This window comes from Leptinotarsa decemlineata, unplaced genomic scaffold (assembly GCF_025532065.1).
Source record: "Leptinotarsa decemlineata unplaced genomic scaffold, Ldec_3_MD MMD2_P_RNA_scaffold_12, whole genome shotgun sequence".
Lineage (NCBI taxonomy): Eukaryota > Metazoa > Arthropoda > Insecta > Coleoptera > Chrysomelidae > Leptinotarsa > Leptinotarsa decemlineata.
Window position 1 is genome coordinate 4,991,157 of NW_027412526.1, and position 21,527 is coordinate 5,012,683.

General features: G+C 35.1%; 1 protein-coding gene across 1 annotated transcript in view; it reads right to left on the bottom strand.

The window, feature by feature from the left end:
* Positions 1–7,974: 7,974 nt before the first annotated feature.
* Rgk3 (Rad, Gem/Kir family member 3) overlaps positions 7,975–21,527 on the bottom strand; it is a 224,679-nt gene continuing 211,126 nt past the window's right edge. The window contains exons 5-6 of the mRNA XM_074172604.1: positions 14,802–14,988; positions 7,975–8,300 (exon numbers count right to left, since the gene is read on the bottom strand). Of these exons, the coding sequence (XP_074028705.1) occupies positions 8,035–8,300; positions 14,802–14,988 (453 nt within the window). The 3' untranslated portion in view covers positions 7,975–8,034. The remainder of the gene's footprint in view (positions 8,301–14,801; positions 14,989–21,527) is intronic.

The window sequence follows — 21,527 nt, forward strand, 5'->3', positions numbered from 1 at the left end:
CTAGCTAAATTGCCAAATATGACTTACCTGGACATAGCAATAATCTCGTGGTATGAATTATCTGATTGAGGAAATAGAAAACATGAAAATAATGAAGTATACTTGCATACAACGGGTGTATAAATACCTATTCTTCTTCAGCGAGAACAACTACTTCTATTTGAATTTTGTGAACCTGATCTTGTCACCATAAATTGCATAATTAAGCAAATAAACCTTATTATTATTTTTGACTCTGATCTAGCGCCTGGAAATATCCAGGGTCGGTAATGGGTAAAAACTTTAATAATTTTTCATTTTTCTCGAAATAATTTCGCAAGCTACTGTTAGCCGTTAGTTTGAAAAATACCTAGTTCTTCTTCTTCTCTTTTTTTATGGCCTTTGCTTCCCTTAGCAACTGAGAACAAACGATATAAATGAATACGCACCTTTATAAAGAGTTTTTTATTTTAAACAACATACAACAAATATTATTGTCAAAAAGTTTAGGATGTAGAAAAATTCACAGAGTAACAAAATACAAGTTATTTTCAAACGTAAAAACTAAGTATCCACTACTACTTTACTTTACTGAAGAAATGACGATAACAACAGATTTTGGTACATTGTGTCATGCATGATTTGGTCAATAGCTTGAGAGTAGTAGTAGTATGTATAATTCCTATCCTATATAGCAAAGGATATATATGTAGATACATTCAAAAGATCGGCATGGCTCAGATATTTGGAAGGACTCAGTGTTTCTGGAAAGTTTATCATTTTATTCAGATGATATACTTGAAAATTGTTTTAATACATACATTGTACACAGAGTACATGATTAGAATACAAATTCAATATAATTTCTGGTAACTAGTAATTGTTTCAATTCCGAACTTGGCTTTGATGTTGATTTTTGATTTGAAGGCTTTCATAGAGAATAAATGGAGAAACTTTCATAACTAATAATTATAAATATTTCCAGCACACACAAATTTATTTACGGTGCTCCAAGGGAAACGACTTTTAGTTTTAATTTATGCTTGAGAAGGCTATTGTATAGCGAAACACGCGTCGCGCTTTTTGTAAAACCCTCTATAGTGAAAATTATACAATACACTGTATTAATTAGTTTTCTTCATCAAATGGTCCTCTTTAAAAAACATACATCAATCTGGAAAGGAATGGAAATTATTTTCAGTAGATATACCTACCTACCTACCTATAAGGAAAAATTTTATTTTCTTGCATTTCAATTTGATTGTTGTGCAAACATTTTTGATTATTAGTGATTACACACTTATTGAAATTTTTAGTCATTGAACAGTTCAAAACGAAGTTTCAAGTTTGATTATCATACTCCCATAATGTCTCATAGATATGTAACATACTTTTCTGAAAAACATATACTGAACGGCCTTTATGAAGCCTTCATTAAGATCATTTTCGCTGATAGCATCGTGTATCAACGGTTACTTTTGATTCTCCAAAGACCACTTTAACAAACTGATATTATTTCAGTACGTAATCACAAAATCAACATCGTCATCATTATAAAAGTTTCTAATGCTACTTGTGATCGGAAGTACTTTTTTTACATAAGTCCTTTACCAACTTCCATATAGAAACGTAATGTTTTTAGTGAAAGTGAGATGAATAGAACCACCATTAGAACGAATACATTTATAACGAATAAACGAAAACTATATAACTATATATGTTTCGAAATATATTCTAACTTATCAGCTATTTACAAAAATTTAGAGGTAACTTTCTACAAGTTGATACGAAGAGGAAATTTTTTTGAACGAGTTACAAAAGAATATAAGATGGATAACATTAGTACTGGCATATTTACTTGAAAAATCGTGGAAAGCCCTATGTATGAGTTGACATTGGATAATAAATTGATAGTAGATTACAAAAAGTACAGATTCTTCATATTCCTTCCACTTGGAGGGAAGTTAAAACAGTAGTACCCCAAGGCAGCATTTTAGGCCCAATTTTCTATGCCCTCTATACTGCCACATTTATCAAGAAGTTGGAGTCTTGTAAATATAACCTTTATGCAGATGACTCTCAACTTTATTTAACTTTCAAATCTTCAGATGTAGGTCAAGCAGTAACCGAAATAAATTTTGATCTAAATACGATTTTAAAAGTGTCCACTGACAGTTTGTTGAAAATCAATCCAAACAAATCAGTAGCTATTATCTTTGGAACTGATAGAGTCAGGAAAAAAGTAAAGAACTACAGCATGAAAATGGGAGACTCTGAGATACAATTTAGACCGTATTAAGGGTTGATTTTGGATCATAAACTGAGATTTCATGAATACGTAACCTACAAAAGTATGCCAATAATGAAATGTATCCAATCCAACTCTCCAGCCAGTAAAATATTTAGTGTATATCACTCAAAACATCCAATATTTTGCCACGTTTTCCGACATTTATGGTCCTTGTTGTCGACGTATGGACAAAATAGACATTGCAGTTCGCATCAATTCCCAACAAGCCGGATTTCTGTACAGGCTTGAATACGTCATTATGAATGAAATGTCAAAAGTCATAAATTTTGTTTTTTGCATCTTTCTCTTAAACAGTTAGAGCTACCAAAAATGTTCCAGTAGAAGTTCGTAGCTCATAAAATTTCTTACAAAAATACTTCCAAAATTTTTCTTCTTAGGAAGCACCGTTCGCCAGTTATCGCGATTTCAAACTTCAAAAATATATGGTCAGTGGGCATTATCTCAGGCCCATTCAATCTTCATCGTCTGTAATCGTTTTTGATCGACAAATGACTGTTCCAACAAACCAACAACGATTTTTCGCTAATGCTCACAATAAATTGCGCTGATAATGAAGCTGATGCCCTTATTATTCAAACGCAATAAGATCAATATAACTACCATTGTTTCAAAACTTTCTTCCGGGTTTGCTAGCCATGGTCTGGAGGTTTCTATGCCTGACGTTTCGTCCACTACTGCAATGCAGAAACTGCAATGTTGGAATTTATCTCCGGTTTTATATCATCACTGATATGCGTGGCTTCGTTTCTCTTAATCGATATAAATGATCTAGGGTGTAGTGATATTCATTGCTTCTTCCTTTCTATTGAGATTATCGCTGTGTTTCTATCAATGTCGGATAACATGTGGATCTATTAATGATAAGCATCCACTCCAAGTGATAAAATCATTTATTGGGAAAATCATTTACTTTTTGAAAACCTGGGGAAGCTTGAACTGAAACAGAAATATATTCTTCACAAAGTTTAAAACATCGGAAATTTTCAATAGGGAAAAACTGTAGCATTTAAATTGCTATATTGCATGTTTCTGCATGCCACCATCAAGAACAGAATTGGCTTCCTTATTTGTATACAGTGTGTAAAAGCCAAATGGAATAAATTCATTAATTCGGTTATGGTACATATTTTTTACAAAATCCCGAAATACATCAAATTTACATTATAATTTGACATACTTCAACGGTAAAATGCTACCCATACCTTCAACCCCCGTCGAATGACATGTACAACCCCCAATTCTTTGAATAGGAAGTATAGGCTTGTGATATATCGTTTGAAAGGTCTCTTCATTCTCTATTGAAAAATGTTATCGCTCTCGAATTTATTGCAACAATTAAGATAAAATAAATTAAAATCATGTGGTTACCGAAATTCGATAAAATACACTCAAAACTTATTGCAATATACTCCAAACTTATTTCATGCTGAAATTTGATAATAAGAAAGTAAGCAGAAACCATAGCAATGTTCTTTTTAGATGGTAGCCTTAAAAAACTGTTAATAATTTCCGTGACAACAGTTCAAAACGCCCTGTCAACTTGTTTTGTATGTTACAACATTAGTTGTTAGTATTTCAATTTGAGTTTGAAAGTTCGTTAACTTCAAGTCTGACTAACAAGATTAACGGAAATGCATAAAATAACAGTTTAACAAATAATTGGTTACAGATATAAATCCTGAACACAACAGGAAGTACCTCGCCTATTTCATGAGAAATTTCCTAATTTACTGCCTATATCTCAAGGAACAATGAGCAAAATAGAGAAGCAGTTTCGCGACCTTGGTCATGTGGGCAGATATAAAAAGTAGCTGCCAATGCAATGAGTGATACACTCAATTAGATGTAATGCTTGAGTTTGAGAAAAACCCACATACATCGAGTAGACAGGCATCCACTTCATTCAATGTTAGCCATACATCGATAGTGAACATATTAAAAGAAAAGAAAATGCATCCCTATAAAATGATACCTACTCAGGAGCTTATGGAAGACAATTTTGATAGAAGAACTTATTTTTGTGAGCAAATGATGGTCATCTTGGATTATAATATCATCCAATCAAAAGACGTTTTCTGATGAGTGTACTTTATCTCTTAACGGTCACGCAAATCGGCAAAATTGCCGCTACTGGTCAACGGACAATTCACTGGATGAGAAAAGAACACACGCAATACCCTCAAAAGGTTAATGTTTGGGCAGGGATTGTAGGAAACCATATCATTGGTCCCTTTTTCATTGGGGGCAACTTGAATGGCGTTAATTATTTGGCACTACTACTTCAAAATTATGTCATTCCAATTTCAGAAAATTCATATCCTGATCCAGGAAACCCTCAAGTTCCAGTGAATACGATATGGTTACAGCAGTATGGAGCACCACCACATTACCAAGTTAATGTCCGTCAATACCTCGATACAACGTTTCCCAATCGGTGGATATGGAGGCGAGGACCGATTGAATGGCCAGCGCCATCATTATACTTCTTTTTACAAGAATATGTAAAGAGCAATGTGAACAAAACTAAACCTTTAGATTTGAATGACTTGAAAGAACGAATAACGCTTGTGATTAGGTACGTAAAATAATGTTAGAAGACAGTTGTATTTGAGATTAGGGCGTTGCCAAGTCGTTCGCGGTGAACATTTTGAACATCTACTTCGTTAACATCCATAGTTATTTTTCGTACTCTACATTTCATTACGTTTCACATTACAGTTTAGTTTTTGAGTGTATTTTATCAAATTCCGGTGACCACATGATTTTAATTTATTTTGATTGTTGCAGAAAACTTGAGAGAGATAACATTTTTGAATATAGAATGAAGATAACTTTCAAACGATATATCACAAACCTATACTTTCCATTTTATGTACACTAATTGAAATAATGAACTTATTCCATTTGGCTTTTACACACTGTATATGAAGCTTGGAAAAAAGCGAAATTGATAGATTTTTGAATTTCCTGAAAATGAGAACAATAGAAGAGTACAGTTATCTTGTCTTCCTACAACATTTGCTTTTACTTATCAACATTTGTTTCGTGCGTTTTTTACCAAATGCAAGTGTGGCTGGATAATAAACTGAATCTTGGCTGGGGCTCGAAATTGATGAATAATAGTGTTGAGCCGATCCAGACTTCACTTTCACCTGCTCCAGAGAAACTTATGATGTACTGTTTGGAACCTTTGGTGTAGTAATGAATATTACTGGAGTATTTTCCAACACCAAATCGTTATTTTTACACCTAGACACGTGTTTCGATCACCAAGTGATCGTCTTCAAGAGGAAGATAAAACTAGAAACTACTCATTGTTCACAAAAGCAACCTTCTACCTGGACAACAGGAAGGAACGGCCATGAGAAATCCCTTGTCCCCCTACCTGGCAGACCTGTTCATGAGCAGATTCGAAATGGAAACTAAAGAAAAGTCAAAGTCTTTTCCTAGGATTTGGCTAAGGTATGTGGATGATATTTTCACGGTATTCGATACCAAAAAATCGAATATCGAGGACTTTGTTTCCTTTTTAAATAATAGATGTCCATCAATAAAATTCACGTATGAATTAGAAAATAAGGGACAACTACCATTTCTTGACGTTTTGGTAATGAGGAGCAAATATGGAGGGTTAGAATACGATATATTTAGAAAAGAAACAAGCACGTACAGGTATATTCCTGACAGTTCACATCACTGTGGACAGCACAAACGTGCTGGGTTGAATTTTTTGGTGCATCGTCTTTTGACTTTCCCTCTAACACATGATAGGTTCACAAAAAAAAAACGTTCAATACAGGAAATAGCAGCCACTAACGGTTTCCCGAGGGGTATTGTAGATGACATAATTAGGAAAAAGAAGTTTAGGTTAAGAATGAACGAAATCTCGACTTTCAGAAAGGACAAAAACCAAGATAAATACATCTCAGTTCCATACCACCAATATACGAAGAACTTTGGAAAGATTTTCAAGGAACCAGGTATGAAGGTGGTTTTTAGGACAAGTCATACACTGCATAGCCTTTTGGGAAGTCCAAGAGACAAGGTCGAGAATTCGGAGAGGTCTGGAATTTACGAAATTGAATGTAAGGACTGCGATGCAAAATATTATGGACAGACAAAAAGATCTATTAAAGTGAGATATAAGGAACACATAGCACACTTAAAATATGGAAGACCAGAAAAATCAGCAGTCGCCCATCATATTTTGCAACAAAACCATTCCATAGACTTCAGTTCTTTAAGATTAGTTAGACAAGTCAACAACAACAGGCAACTAGATGCCTATGAGAGTGTAGAAATAAGTAAACATAATAATATCATGAATAACGATAACGGACCAATACCAAATAGCATACTATATAGCGTGTTGAAATAATATTGTTGGGTTTACTGATTACTACAAAAAAGACACATTGTAAATATATTTAGATAGGCAATATGGTGAAACTAATTTTATATAGCTGAAAATTGTTCTATATATAGCTGTAACATTTAAACATACATAAGGACTTATTGTAGAATAATAGAAAGGCCAATTGTAAAATTAATTCAGGGTGGTACACTTGTATGGGTGGTATTACTGATTACCTACCTGTATGATGTACCTGAATAGCATAAATACCTTTAGTTTTGAGTAGTTTCTAGTTTTATCTTCCCCTTGAAGATGATCACTTGGTGATCGAAACACGTGTCGAGGTGTAAAAATGACGATTTGGTGTTGGAAAAAGCTTCAGTAATATTCCAGAGAAACTGTTGAATGAATCTTTTGGTAATTGCAAAAAAACTACCGGAACAAATGTGGATGCATTGTCAAGGCCACTTTTGTACGAATGTTGCATAAAATGTAATATATGAAAATTCCTGGGAAATATAAGGATGTATTTGGCATATCTATTTTTTTTAAACAATCCACACGAATCGAGCAAGAAGGAAAAGAAAAGATTCATGAGGAACTAAAATCGCGATTACTCGAGAACCGTGATTCCTAATAAAAAGTATTGACACCATATATGTACAGAATTTTACGATCTGTAAGCCTTCACGGTACGTTTTTTTCGGTAGCTTTCACCATCTGAGAGATATACGTAAGAAACAATAATTTGTGACCTTTCACCTAGAATAAAAAACAATGCACAAGTGGGATCGATAGGGACTTTTGATAATTCATTTATAATGACATATTTGAGGTCTGTACAAAAATTCAGCTTGTTGGAAATTTTTGTAAACTCAGACCGTTTTTCTCCCATTTTGTCTGGCCTAATTGATACGATCTATCTTTTGTGAATGATTTTGAATCCAGAGGGCAGTGTATATCATCGATGATAACCTCATTCCAACTTTTGTGTTATCATCAATCTGGTGTCATTGCTACTTTTTTTATGTATATTTTGAAGAATTTAGAGATTTTTTGAAAGTGAAAGTGAGAGTTATTACATATCTTCATAATTACAGTCTGATGAATCTAGGAAATATACCAGTTCATCTGAAACTGGAAATATAGAACCAATATCTCGAAGAGGAAAATATTGGCCAATTCTTCATTGAAATGAAAAAAGCCGGTTTATAAAAGTTTTCCACCAAAGAGTTTAGACAGACCTCCTTTCCTTCTGTATCATCTCTCTTTGTATACTCTATTCTGGTGTATTCTACAGAGATGATCCAAAATTGTATATACCAAGAGATTGTAGAAATAATTCTTATATTCTTTTTCAGTTTTCTTACAAAATTGTTTCCTCGAACCGCTACAGGATATGAAGATTTTCACAATTTTTGAATTTCGAGTCCTCTTTGCCGAATAGCCATGTGAACATTTGCCTTGCTTTCATACTCGCTTTCACCATTCCTCGACTCTTGTACCATTGTGGAGTGTGTCCTCCTTCCTCGAAGTTCAGTACTTTTAGTCTGATTTGCGTTAAAATTCCTACTAGTAGTTCGTCTACATTGTGGTTGATGCCTACAGATATTTCTATGAACTTAGCTCGAAAAGTGCAGGCCAGGCATTTACCATCTGCAAGAAAAACACGAGAGTTATAATAATAATAATAATAATTATTCAGTTGGATCATCTATAGACGACATTGAGTATGTCAAAACGTGTGCAAATACAACATTAAAAATACAAATTCCGTGCACTTGCAGGCACAATGTACAATTTACATAGATAGTATAATATAATATATAATAGTTAAAACCTAAAATAATCTGCTATTTATGCAACAGCACCGTTATTAAAAGCGGCCTAAAATGTTAGACATGTACAGGGTCATAAGTTATCATCCATATATTCTTTGAAAGAATGATAGGATTTATTCAGGAGCAACTCTTTGATTTGATAGTTAAACTGTTTTAGAGCCAGATTTTTATTGTACTTGAAAGTTTATTGTACAATTTAATGGCCATAAGCCTAGGACATGCTTCAGATACAACTAATCTGTGTGTTGGCACTTCCAACTGTAGGCAATTTCTAGTATTATAATTTTTATTACCATTAAGAGTAGGAAAACTATATATATATATATATATATATATATATATATATATATATATATATATATATATATATATATATAAGAGTAGACCTAATATAGAACTCTGAAGAACCCCAAAGAAACAATTTTTAGATTCTGATTTATTTTTGCTAACCTCTAATAGTAGTATTTACCCTCTAAGTAACTTACAAACCAATTGTGGGTTATTCCCACGAAAAAAATAGTTTTGAATACCAATATATATATATATATATATATATATATATATATATATATATATATATATAATATATATATATATATATATATATATATATATATATATATATATAATACACATTTTGTCATTTCACACATCTGCTTTGCCATCCAACGTCTCTTCTGTGTTTGCTGCTCTTGTCGATGCCATAAAGTTTTGTCAAGACAACTTGCCCTTATTCTGAACTGCGTTTCAGAAACATTTCGGTAACTGCTGTTCACAGTAATTTGATATATAAATTAAACTTATCTCGACAGGTTGTGGGAAAGAAAGAGTCATAAACACGAGAACGGTTTGGAAAAAAGGTTGTTTTGGAAATGATAATTTGCCCCTAATGGAACAGACTTGTCTGAAATCGCTGAAGGGATTCCACTAAATTAAACCTGGATAATTTGATCTGTCTGCAAAGACACGCGCAAAGGAAAACAATAGTAGTTTATAACCACCATGTTGAGATACGAATGAATAACTTTGTTTCATTACTTTCTTTAATTTAATCTCACTACGAAAAAGAAGGAGAAGGAGAAGAATATATTTATTGAAATAGGTAATCCTAATACACAATATTATATAAGACATATTACTAACTAGATATTGAAAATAATTATATAAAAAAACTCAAAATGTAGATATAGTTCCAAATTGAAAATAAAAATTTTTAGTTGAATTTGAACTAATAAATTCAGAAAAATATGAAGGTGATAAGTTATTCAGAATTTCATCTAATTGGAATCCAAGATATTTGATATATGACACAATTTCAATGTTTTCATTATCGATTTGTAGATTTATTTCATTTAAATCAAGGTTGTTCCATTTATATTTTGTTGTAATAATCATTCCTTTAGTTTAATTTTATTCAGTTTTAATTTATTTGCCATGAGGTACTCATTTACATTCTTTAATGCGGCATTCATTTTATCAATAGCTTTATCTAAGCTTGTATCGTAGCATGCCAATAGTGTATAATCTGCAAATAAATTTATAAAATCAACGTTCATAACGTTCATAAATGACATAAACAAGTTTATGTCATTTAAGTATAAGATAAAAAGCAGAGGTCCTAAAACACTACCCTGAGGCACACCTATATGTATATCCAATTCCTGTGAGATATCATCTTGAACTCTGACTTTCTGGTTTCTATGGGATGAATAGTCAGATAACCATTGGTGAACATCACCATTAATGCCATAATCTCTTAATTTTATTAGAAGAATATTACGATCAAACACTTATGAGAAACAAAATCGTATGAAGAGATTTTGAAATGTTTGCAAAATGCACGATGAATCAGAATCTAATATTATAGACGGAGTGTTATCAAAGAAGAGGTGAACAAATCAAACCCCCTTCCCTACTCAATGGGGGAATGAAACCGAAAAAAAAAACAGTTTATACCATTCTAAAACATGCAACGCATGCTTTTTTAACGAATTTTTTGACCAAAATTGAAATGCATAAATTTTTTATTTTGGAACTCTAATACGAAACTTTTTTCTCTCCTTGTTTGTTGTCACACTAATAAATTACTGTACCCCGTTTCCTAATAGTAAAGAGTAATAAATGCTCATTATAAAGGCAGAACGACATCAAAGTGCTCAAATGAAGTTTTGTGATTTTCTTGCATCAGTCGTATAGGCCGTTTTATACTACTTACTTATATTACATTGACTAATAATTTATATGTATATTAATCGATGGAAAACGTGATTTCTCCATTACTCAGAACTGGTGAATCCACCCTGTCAAAGTAAAATACTCTGACAATGTTCCTTCACCAAATATTCAGCATAACTTTCGCCAAATATTCAAGTCGGAATTCGATGAAAAACAAAAAATATATTAATAATAGTAATAATTGTCTTCATACTTTCTCATTACAAGTTCACATACTGTTAAAATATCGAATGATAAACATACGGAGGAAATGAAGGCTGAATACTAACTCGTAGCAAGATAATTTGAACTAATATGAGTGGAACTATTTAATTTTGAAATTGTTTAACTTGAGAAAAGTTTAGGTCATTACTTGAATTTCATGTATATTATTATGATAATGTAAGGACGGGTTATTAATTGATAATTTTGTGTGTGTAAATATATTATAGCCACCATAAGTCAATTGTTACTTTTGTAGGATTAATTAAATAATGACAATAATGATGTACATACACAAAATTTGTATCATCACTTTTAAGCTACGTTTCACACAATGAAAAAAAGAAAAAAAAATAACGTGCTTGCTGCTTATATTTTTATAATACTGTCTCGTCTATCCGACGAGAGAGGAGGAGGCTGCCTTCCGGTGACTTATGCGTGAGAGGAAGGGAAGCCTGACAAACTGCCGGGGTACGCGTTAGGTAACGAAGCGGTTCACCCTCCCATATGAAGTTATCTCTTCAAAATATTGAAATAACTTCTATATATGCCTTGTTTGTTTTTTTGTCACAGTTATGTAACGTTTCCTTACATGTTTCTTGATTAGGAGTAGGAAAGCGGTACCTGTTCCCAATTGGAATGACTAACTCTTTATTTGCGGTAACTTAGTTACGATGGAATAGAAGACACTTCAAGCATACTAATGAAACGAAAAAAGAAGTTTACTTGAGAATTTTGATATGGTTTTGCATCCCTAACGTTGCATTGAATGAAGGTAAAAAAAGTAGATAATCAGTATTGAATATAAACTGTCACTGTATAAAGAAAAATTAGAGTGTCATTGTTCTGGAATTTTCTACTCATTCCAATGGTTGCTTCAGTAGGGGAAGTAATGACATAAAGAGGCCTTACCCCTGGGTTTTATGCACTAAACCATTGCCACAAACCATCAAGAAATCTCAAGACTTGAGTGTCAAATTTATCCCTGTTTTTAGCTGTTTTCATGCTTTTGTTTGTATGTTTGTATCCTTCCCGTGGGTTGGGCTACCTATTGGGCGCGTCCCCAGGTGGCGGATAGGGGAACGGCCAGGGGACTGGAGGTCCTATCCGGAAAGCCAATGTGCCCTTACGGACGTGGTCGCCGGACTCCTGGTCAGTGGCAGGAAGGAATAAGTAGGGTGAGGGGAACTGAAACTACCCAGAAGCTTTTGCAAAACATGCCACTGTGGACTAGCCTCCCAAGCTAAGATGTAAGGAATCGTGCCGACAGCTGAATGGCCGCAGGGTGATATGCGCTACGAACGATCCCCTTGGGGAACTGGGCGAAACCTCATTGCAATGAGTCTACCTCTGGTAATGCGGGGCTCTGTCACAGGTGACCAAGTCCTCCCTTGTCAATAGTGGGAAGCACATGAATGAAACAAACACAACAACAGAAACAACAAACCCCAAAACAGAAACAACAAAAACAAAAACCAATTCCGAGGCCGGACAGAAATGCTCACCTCAATCTAAGGCGGTGGCTGGGTAAGAACAGAAATGTCCATCCCAATCTACCGCTTGGACTGAGGCTGGACATGGCAGATCACCTCGTGATGTAATACAAAGGCCAAGGCATAAGCGCATTTGCGGCGCCGAGGCCAGAAGGAGAAAGAGAACGGAGGAGGCAGGAGTGGCAGCAACTGTAAGTGCACCCTCCTCAAAAAAGTCTGCAGACGAAAGCAAAGAGGAGCCTGGAGAGCCTATTGTGAAGCAGTCGAAGACTTCCCACTAGCTTCTAGGCTACAGAAGGCACTCTCAAATGACCACCATAAGAGTATCGGCATCCTGACGAAGGAAAATGGCGACAAAGCCGCCAACCTCCAGGAGAGTGCTGAGATTCTTATGGAAACTCACTTCCCAGGTTCTGTCTTTCCTGGAACGACGAACTGGACGGATGTATCAACAACGACTGGCAATATGCTAGTACAGTAATTGATGAGGACAAAATAAAATGGACTATATCGGGCTTTTCCCCCTTCAAGTCACCAGGACCTGACGGTATAAGACCACCCCTACTTCAGTGGGGACCGGACACTCGTATGCCGCACCTGGTTGGAATATTCAGAGCCTCTCTAGCTCCGAAGTATATTCCCAGTAAGTGAAGAGAAGTAAGAGTAGTATTTATACCCAAACCAGGTAGGATGGACTACACCCTACCGAAAGCATTCCGACCAATTAGTCTCACATCGTTTTTCTTAAAAACCATGGAGAGGCTATGTGAGCGGTACATAAGAGATGAAGTACTTGTTAACAACCCACTTCATCCAAATCAGCATGCATATACCCCGGGAAGATCTACTGATTCGGCCCTTCACCATGTGGTTGGCAGAATCGAGAGATCATTGGACACCCTGGGTGTATTCATGGATATCGAGGAAGCGTTTGATAAAACAACCTTTCCAACAATTACCCAGCAACTACACTCCAGGAATGTACCCCTGGTAGTAGGAGAATGGATACTCCAGATGCTCTCTAGTAGAGCAATGAGTATTAATGTAGAAAACATCACAGTGAAAGGACTGGTCATGAGGGGATGTCCACAGGGAGGGGTCTTATCACCCCTTCTCTGGAACATAGTTCTGGATACCCTAATTAATCACCTTAACAAAAATAGATTCTACACAATTCATACGCAGATGACATAGTTATCTTGCAGACCGGCGAATTTGTAAACACACTGTGCGATAGAGCGCAGGATGGGTTCAAATTAATAGAAACATGGTGTAAGGAACCCTCACCGAACTACAAAAGATTGGACCAAACAGAAATTTCAGAACAAGTGGAGGAGCACATATTGGTCTTCCACCCGTGGAGGGTGGAAGACCATTAGTCATCCCGAAAACATGTTTGGATACAACACCTGGTATACAGATGGATCAAAGACCAAGCATGTAACTGAAGCTGGAATATACCGAGCGGATAGAAATTTAAACTACAGCTATCCGCTAGGCATCCGCCTGAAGACACATCCGCCTGAAAGACGAATGTCTTTCAGGCGAAGTGTTTGCTATCTTGCAGTGTGCAAGGCTTAATAAATTGAGACCTCAAAGAAATGAGCGGATCAATATTTTTACAGACAGCAAGGGCGCACTAGGGGCTCTGCCAAACCCGAAGGTGACATCAACCAGATTAGGACATGGACTAATAAGAAGCACACAGAGTACTAGACAAAAGTACCGAATGTGAGACACTGAATCACAGGCAATATATGGCAAAATTACGCCCAGAAGAATATGACGAACATCCAACACGGAACCTGTACAAATTAGTACAGGGAACGAGATTGATGGAATGGGTATCATGTGAAGATGGAAGAATAAACGCAATGTGACCAAGAGGCTGCAGTGTTTTCTGGAGACTTGGACTAAATGGAAATGCCAGACAGCTCCCAAGGTACCAAAAAATGGTGTATAGATAAAAACTGGCAAATAATAAAGGTTTGAATAAAACAGTTACAAATACAATAGAAATAAATGTAAAAAGGGATACACGATATAAAATGATCCATTGAATTACTCTTGCAAGCTATAATAGGGTCTATCAGCTAGCAAATTTCTAACTGCTTTCTTGAATTGTACGTTGGTCAGATTTGGATACCTTATCAAGAGCCAACTAAGCATATGTACCGCTTTCTTGCTCTAGATCAAGAAAGAAGTAAGGAAACGTTATAATTGCTCATAAACCGTTTCACAATAACACTATTTTTGCTCACGGCACCAGACGATCCCAATTGTCAGATCATTATCGATTTTGACATTTATATTCATAGAATTCTGATATTGGTCAGCGAAAAATTCCCACTACATTACACATGCACACAAACGGACGTCATTCTTACCTTGAGTCGATACAGCCCTGCTTCTGGCCAAGTCGATTTTGTTGGCAACAACAATCGCGGGTCGGGATCGCAGGAGGTCAGCGTCCTGCAGCCTTGTCAGTTCTACTTCCGCTTTCAGAAAGCTGGCCTTGTCCACCACGCTGTAGAGGACGATGAAGGCGTCGGGTGGATGACTCATGTCGAAGTCCTGAAATCAGAATCGATTCGTGTTTCAGGAATTCTTGGCAGGAGTATGAATTATTCATTTTTTATTGTCTCCCACGCAAACAATCTGCCTAACTCATTAACTAGCAAAATTGATAGCGATACTAGGAAATATAGTGGAACGGTATCTCGGTGTTGCGAATTGGAAAAAGTGAAGGTAGTAATTGAAAAAAAATTGAGTCGACTTCAAAATTGAATTAAATGAAACTTATGAAATAATTATTTTTTCCGATTGACATGATTTCGGTGACATTTATTTATCATAGAACTGACTTTCTCAATGATCAGACAATAACAATGTTTCATAATGACTGGGCATTGAAACGTATCTCTTTTTCTTTTTTTTTTCCATAAATGAGGGTGGTCTCAGGAGTACCCTGCCTGACCTAGAGATGGCGGTAGTTGTTTGAAAAATATCACTGTGTTAGGAAGTACACAATCTATGACGCATACGTTTCAAGTTTGAAGACGCTGCGTTGTTTAGTATTTGTTTGGCAGCCATCAATAGCGAAAGTTTTCGGTGAATTTTTGAAAATGGAGAAAATTGTTCATCGTTATATGGTACAATTATTTGAAAGGCTTCAGCCCAACCAATTTAAAAGCTGAACTAGATTCTGCCCTGTGTGAGTCTGCTACTTCGTTTACAACAGTGAAATATTGAGTAGCAGAGTTTAAACGAGGCCGTATAAGCTGCCAAGAGGAGCATCTCAGTGGTCGACCAAATGAGGTGACGACTCCAGAAACGGTGAAAAAATCCACAAAGCGGTACAAAATGATCATCGACTGAAACTGGGCCACCTAGCAGACTAATTAGGCATTTCAAAACGTGTGGTACGTCGTATGTTATTCGAAGATTTGGACATGAGAAACCTGTGTGCAATTTGGGTGCCGCGTTTGCTCACACTCGCGCCAAAACAGTGTCGTGAAGATGTTTCTATTGAGTGTTTAGCAAAGTTTCACAGCAGTGAAGCACAATTCTTGCGTCGTTTTATAACATGGATGAAACATGGCTCCACCACTTTATACCCCAGGCGAAAGAAAAATCAAAACAGTGGACTCGAAAGGAAGAACAAGCTCTAAAGAAGGCAAAGACCGTTTCATCTGCAGGCAAGGTCATGTCATCGCTTTTTTGGGATGCGTGTGGGATAATTTTCATTGACTATCTCAAAAAAGGTAAAACTATCAACGGCGAAGTATTATGAGAATATTTGAATGACGAAATTGAGCAAAATCGGCTCTATTTGGCTGAGAAAAAAGTATTGTTTCATCAAGACCAGCTCACAAGTCCATTATCGCAATTAAATACAACAAAATTCAGAATTCTGTCATAATTTCAACTCTAATATTGATGAATAAATAAAAAAATAGAAAATAATACAGAACATAACAATACTTCGAGTAAGTACAAACTAACAACCTTCAGAAGTGCCAATAGAAATTGCTGTGGCCAACAAACCCACACAAAATTTTTGTTTTTATTTAAAAAAAAAATGATGCAACAAAACCCTTTATTTTTATAATCAGAAAGTTGAAGGTTCGGCCATTTAGTTTGGGTTGGACGACGAAGAAAAAAAATACATAAAAATTATCGTTTTCCACATTGGGTTTGTCGGTAAAAATGAGATTTTTTAGGATTTCGTCGAGAAATTGAAAAAAAAATCACTTTTCATTGTACAGAAAGTGGGTTTTGGAATATTTTTTTATAAGGTGTTACAGCTAATAACAATAACTGTCCCACCACTAACAATGTAGCAGAATTTCTGTGGACACAATGCCCAGTAAATGTTTCTGGGTTTGGTAATTTTCAGAATTTTGCAGTTTCTTCTGGCATTTTCCATTCTTCAATTCAGAATTTCCTTTCCCATTCATGGTAATTTTTCAGAATTTTGCAGTTTCTCCTGTCATTTTCCATCCTTCAATTTAGAATTTCCTTTTCCATTTATGAATACCCCACTGTTGTTTGTATACCTTACCACAAGTTCAATTAAAAAAATCAAATAACCAGCCTGATGGTCTACAATCCCCATATTTTCTCTGGGAAATCAAATGTTCCACTACAATGAATGAGCGTGATTTTTTTGTCTTCGTATCAAGAAGAGTCATAATTTTTTTCCATATCTTTAGTTTGATATTTTTCCATTCAGTATAGTTCATCACCTCTACATGCTTGAAAACAACAAGAAAACCTAACATACGTTTTATCTACGTTGAAAAATTAATCTTGCCCATTGAAAAAACTGCATACTCGTTTTAATGCCCTTGTACATTTATTTTCTGGAATTGTAGTGCAGGTGCAGAGATAGTCAATGAAGAATCGTCAGCATAGGATTTGTAACTACTGTCTTTTAACTACAGAGTCGGAGCTGTTTACATAGAGATTGAACAAAATAGGACCTGATATGGAGCCTTGTGGTACACTTATTGTTATGTTTCTACGTTCAGAGTCAAATTTGAAAGTACTATTAGTTTTCGTAACCAGGGCCTAGAATTTGATGCTTAAAGAAATCATACCAGTACAACACATTCCTAGGATTATTACACTTCCCTTGACTGAAGAGAGATTCGATATTGGAAAAATATTTACACTTCTTGGTGCAGAACGCATTGCACGATAAATGGCGAGGATAATAGAGACAACATGTTCGAATGAAGATAAATTGTTTTCGATTGAATTGAATTGCGATTCCTCCTGTTTATACCCCGTTGTTTTCATCGATACACTATGAAAATAATCGAACGAAATAAACATCAAAGTGATCATGAGAGATAAATTGAACATAAACACAAATATTTATCATTAGATTACCAGTAATAGAAACTATTTCCAGAGATGGCGTTATTTATATTACGTTTATACGTTCACGAATACAGACGTACTGCTATTGCAGAGTTATACGAGTGATCACCCGAAGACGGCTGTAGAGACTAAAAATCGAAACGTCGTGAAGTAACTTGGCTTGAAATCTGATTTTCCTTTCTTGTTGATTGTTCAGTTTTCAATTGTTGCTTGTATTTTATTTGATTGCAATTTCAGTTTTTTTGCTCAATATAATTGTTACTTTTTTAACAAATTTTTTTAAAATTTTATTGATTCTTTCAGGCATTTCAAATCATTTTATATCAAATTAGATAATGGAAGTTCGAATTAAAGAAATGCATCATGAAACATTGTCAACCACCTTCAAACAAATCATTCAACAAAACTATGAATGGAAGTGGCTCAAATATGGAACCCTGAGGTGTTGGAGGGGACTCCAAGCCAAAAACGGCTTGTTCAGTTGCAAAAAATATGTCCTATATCCTTTGATATACTTTGGAGAACGCTATCGTTGATTATCTCACAGCTGCATTTGACATCCATGGTGAAATAACTATAATTTCACCCACAATGTTTTCCAATGAATAACAACGAACGAGTTTCAGAATAACTCAAGTTGAATTGACCGTTGATTTCTTCATATTTTCATGAAAATGCCACATAAATAAATAATCGATCCCAAGACCAAGGTTAAAATGTAATCATGAAAGATAAACTGAAGATGAACATTAATATTTACATTTCGGTTGCCAATGCCAATGAAAAACATTTTTGAGATAACATCACTTAAAATTGAGTGGAGTATGTTGTCCGATTTGATATTCTATGATAATGAAAAGGTTGGTTTGGTAACGATTGACAAATAGATTTCAGAAATGCTTTCAACATGATTGATAGGAACATCTTGCTTTTTAGGTTAAAAATTCGTTTCCAGGATTATATCTCTTCTTAAGTCAGTGTTTCGGTGAACATCTGATTCTGTCTGAGAGAGGTGTTCAACAAGGTGATCCCTAAGGACCTGCTGATTTTCGTCTGGCCATCAACGAACTCACTAGAAGTTTATCAACCTAACTGAATTGAACCAAATTTTGTTAATTGCGAGTTGATTACTCTTTTAACTCTGAATGATATTTTCGAATCCATCATTTTGAAATTTGCTCCTGGTATAAGAATTTTAGAAAAGTCTAAATGAAGTCTCCTGGGTGCTCCTATTTCCCACTTAAATTGCTGACCACCAGATTGAATGAACTTTCCGAACACGTTGCATTTTTTCTTTTAAAAAATTGTTTGGCGATTCCAAGACTCATGTACGCCCTCAGATGTTCCCCTATTGGTTAAGTCAGTTAGAGCTTGACGAATTTGATAATTTACTCCGCAACACAACGGAATATGTCACAAACAATCATTTCAATATTGATTCATGGCTCCAAGCAACGCTTCCTGTAAACCTTGGCGGACTAGGGCTACGTTCGGCTTCTTCCGTAGCTTTACCAGCTTTTCTATTGTCAGTCAATAGTGTTTCTGATCTTATCGATTCCATCCTTCCTTCCATATTCATCAATATCAAAGACGTTTTTTATGCTGAAGGTAAATCATTTAGGCATGCCGCAAGTGATATTGCTCCTCCTACAGATAAAATGAAAATACAAAGGTCATGGGACCGACCTCTTCTGAACATTATAAATGATAAAAAACTTCTGAAATCTACAAGTGTATACGATAAGGCTCGTCTGAAAGCAGCAATGATCAAGGAATCGGGTACTTGGCCAAATGCTTTATCTGTTGCATCTCTTGGAACACTATTAGACGATGAATCTTTCATAATAGCACTAGGACTTAGGATGGGTTCATCTATTTGTGTGCCTCATACTTGTATTTGCGGTAGCGTAGTTGATAAGAAAGGTATGCATGGTTTGAGTTGCAGGAGAAGTGCAGGGCGTACATCTCGACATCACCAGGTGAACGACATATTGAAACGAAGTATGTTGTCAGTGGATGTTCTTGCAATTTTGGAACCCTTAGGTACCAGTCGAGATGATGGTAAACGACCAGATGGAATTTTGTAATGCCATGGAAATACGGTAAACTTGTGGAATGGGACTTCATTTGCGTTGACACGGTTGCGGCTTCCCATCTAGTTGAAAGTTCGAAATCTGCTGGAACTGCAGGCGAAAAATTGAAACGAAAAAATACCAAAATCTTGGTAACAACTATCTGTTCTATCCAGTAGCGGTTGAAACTTTTGGTGTTTATATGGCGCGGAGTCTCTGTCATTCGTTCATGAACTCGGAAGGAGAATAGGCCAAACAACGAAAAATTACCGTTCTATCACTTTTTTGATAGGAAGAATTATTATGCTATTCAACGTGGTAATGTTGCTTCGGTCCTTGGATCTATTCCTATTAATAACTAAATCCACCAGTATAATACTAGAATGAAAAATAATTTATATGTAAATAATTAAACAAAAACATCCAACACTAAAACATTAATGTTCAAAGGATTTATTAAGTATAACAGTCTACCTGAAAATGTTAAGTCTTCTAACAGTCTTATTCTATTCAAAAGAAATTTATTAGACCATTTAAGAGACCATTAAGGTATTATGTGATATTTTTTATCTTATATTCTTTTTTTTTGTATTTCAATTATCGAAGGTAAGACTACTTATTAACAACCTAGGTAATACTACTTATTAACAAATATAAGTATATCTTTTTTGTATTTTTGTATTTATATGTATATTAATGTTAACATTACTATCATTGTTGTATATATTAGGATGTATCCTATTTGAATAAAGCATTTCATTTTATTGATTAAATCAGTCAAAGAGTCAACAATTATGTCACTCACTGTTTTAATAATTCGGCTGTTTAAATCATGAACATCAGGACAGGTGGAGTTTTTTAATAAAGTGATGGCCTCTTTAACATCAGCTGGTTTAACAGGTTTCATGAGAAATGAGGAAGAAGGTGCTAGAAAATTTTTGAAATCCAATAATTCGGAGTCTGACGCAGAAGGTAGGGACTTAATGATATTTTCCGCCACACTACTGAAGGAATCGATGAAATTCTCCGAACACAAGTCATTTGTTGAATTAATATTTTTATTTTTACCGAATTTCTTTCGTGATTGATTAAACACCAACTTGCTATTGTTTTATTTTCAGCTTCTAGAATATACTTATCATATGCAAGTTTTTTGGCAAGAATTAGATTTTTTTCGTAATCTTTTTTGAAATCTTTATGAACCCTTAAGTTCGTCGGGTCTTTGGTTGAATCACATCTAGTTTTTATACCCATTAATATATTTCTCTGCGACCTTAGTTCACTGGTGAACCAGACTACAGGTTGTTTTTTCTTCACACCAGGAAATATACACTAATGTATAGGTTTGCTGTAAAGTTATACGAGTATATCAATTTCAGTTCAAAAAAATATTCTTGTAGATAATTTAGAAGGTTAAGAGATCTGTAAAAAACTGGAGGCACCAACGAGAAAACTGAGAGATATCTGTCCTCAACTTGGCTGAAAATCAAGGCCAATTCTCTTGAACTCATCTCCCGCAAAATTATCTCTTTCGATTTTTGTAAACACATGAAACCCATCATTCACTACGTGAGTAATCTAAATCTTTGAAGTGGCCGATATTTCTTCGAGCGATGTTGCGCAGAAGATACCACTTCGTAGTCTAAATTTACA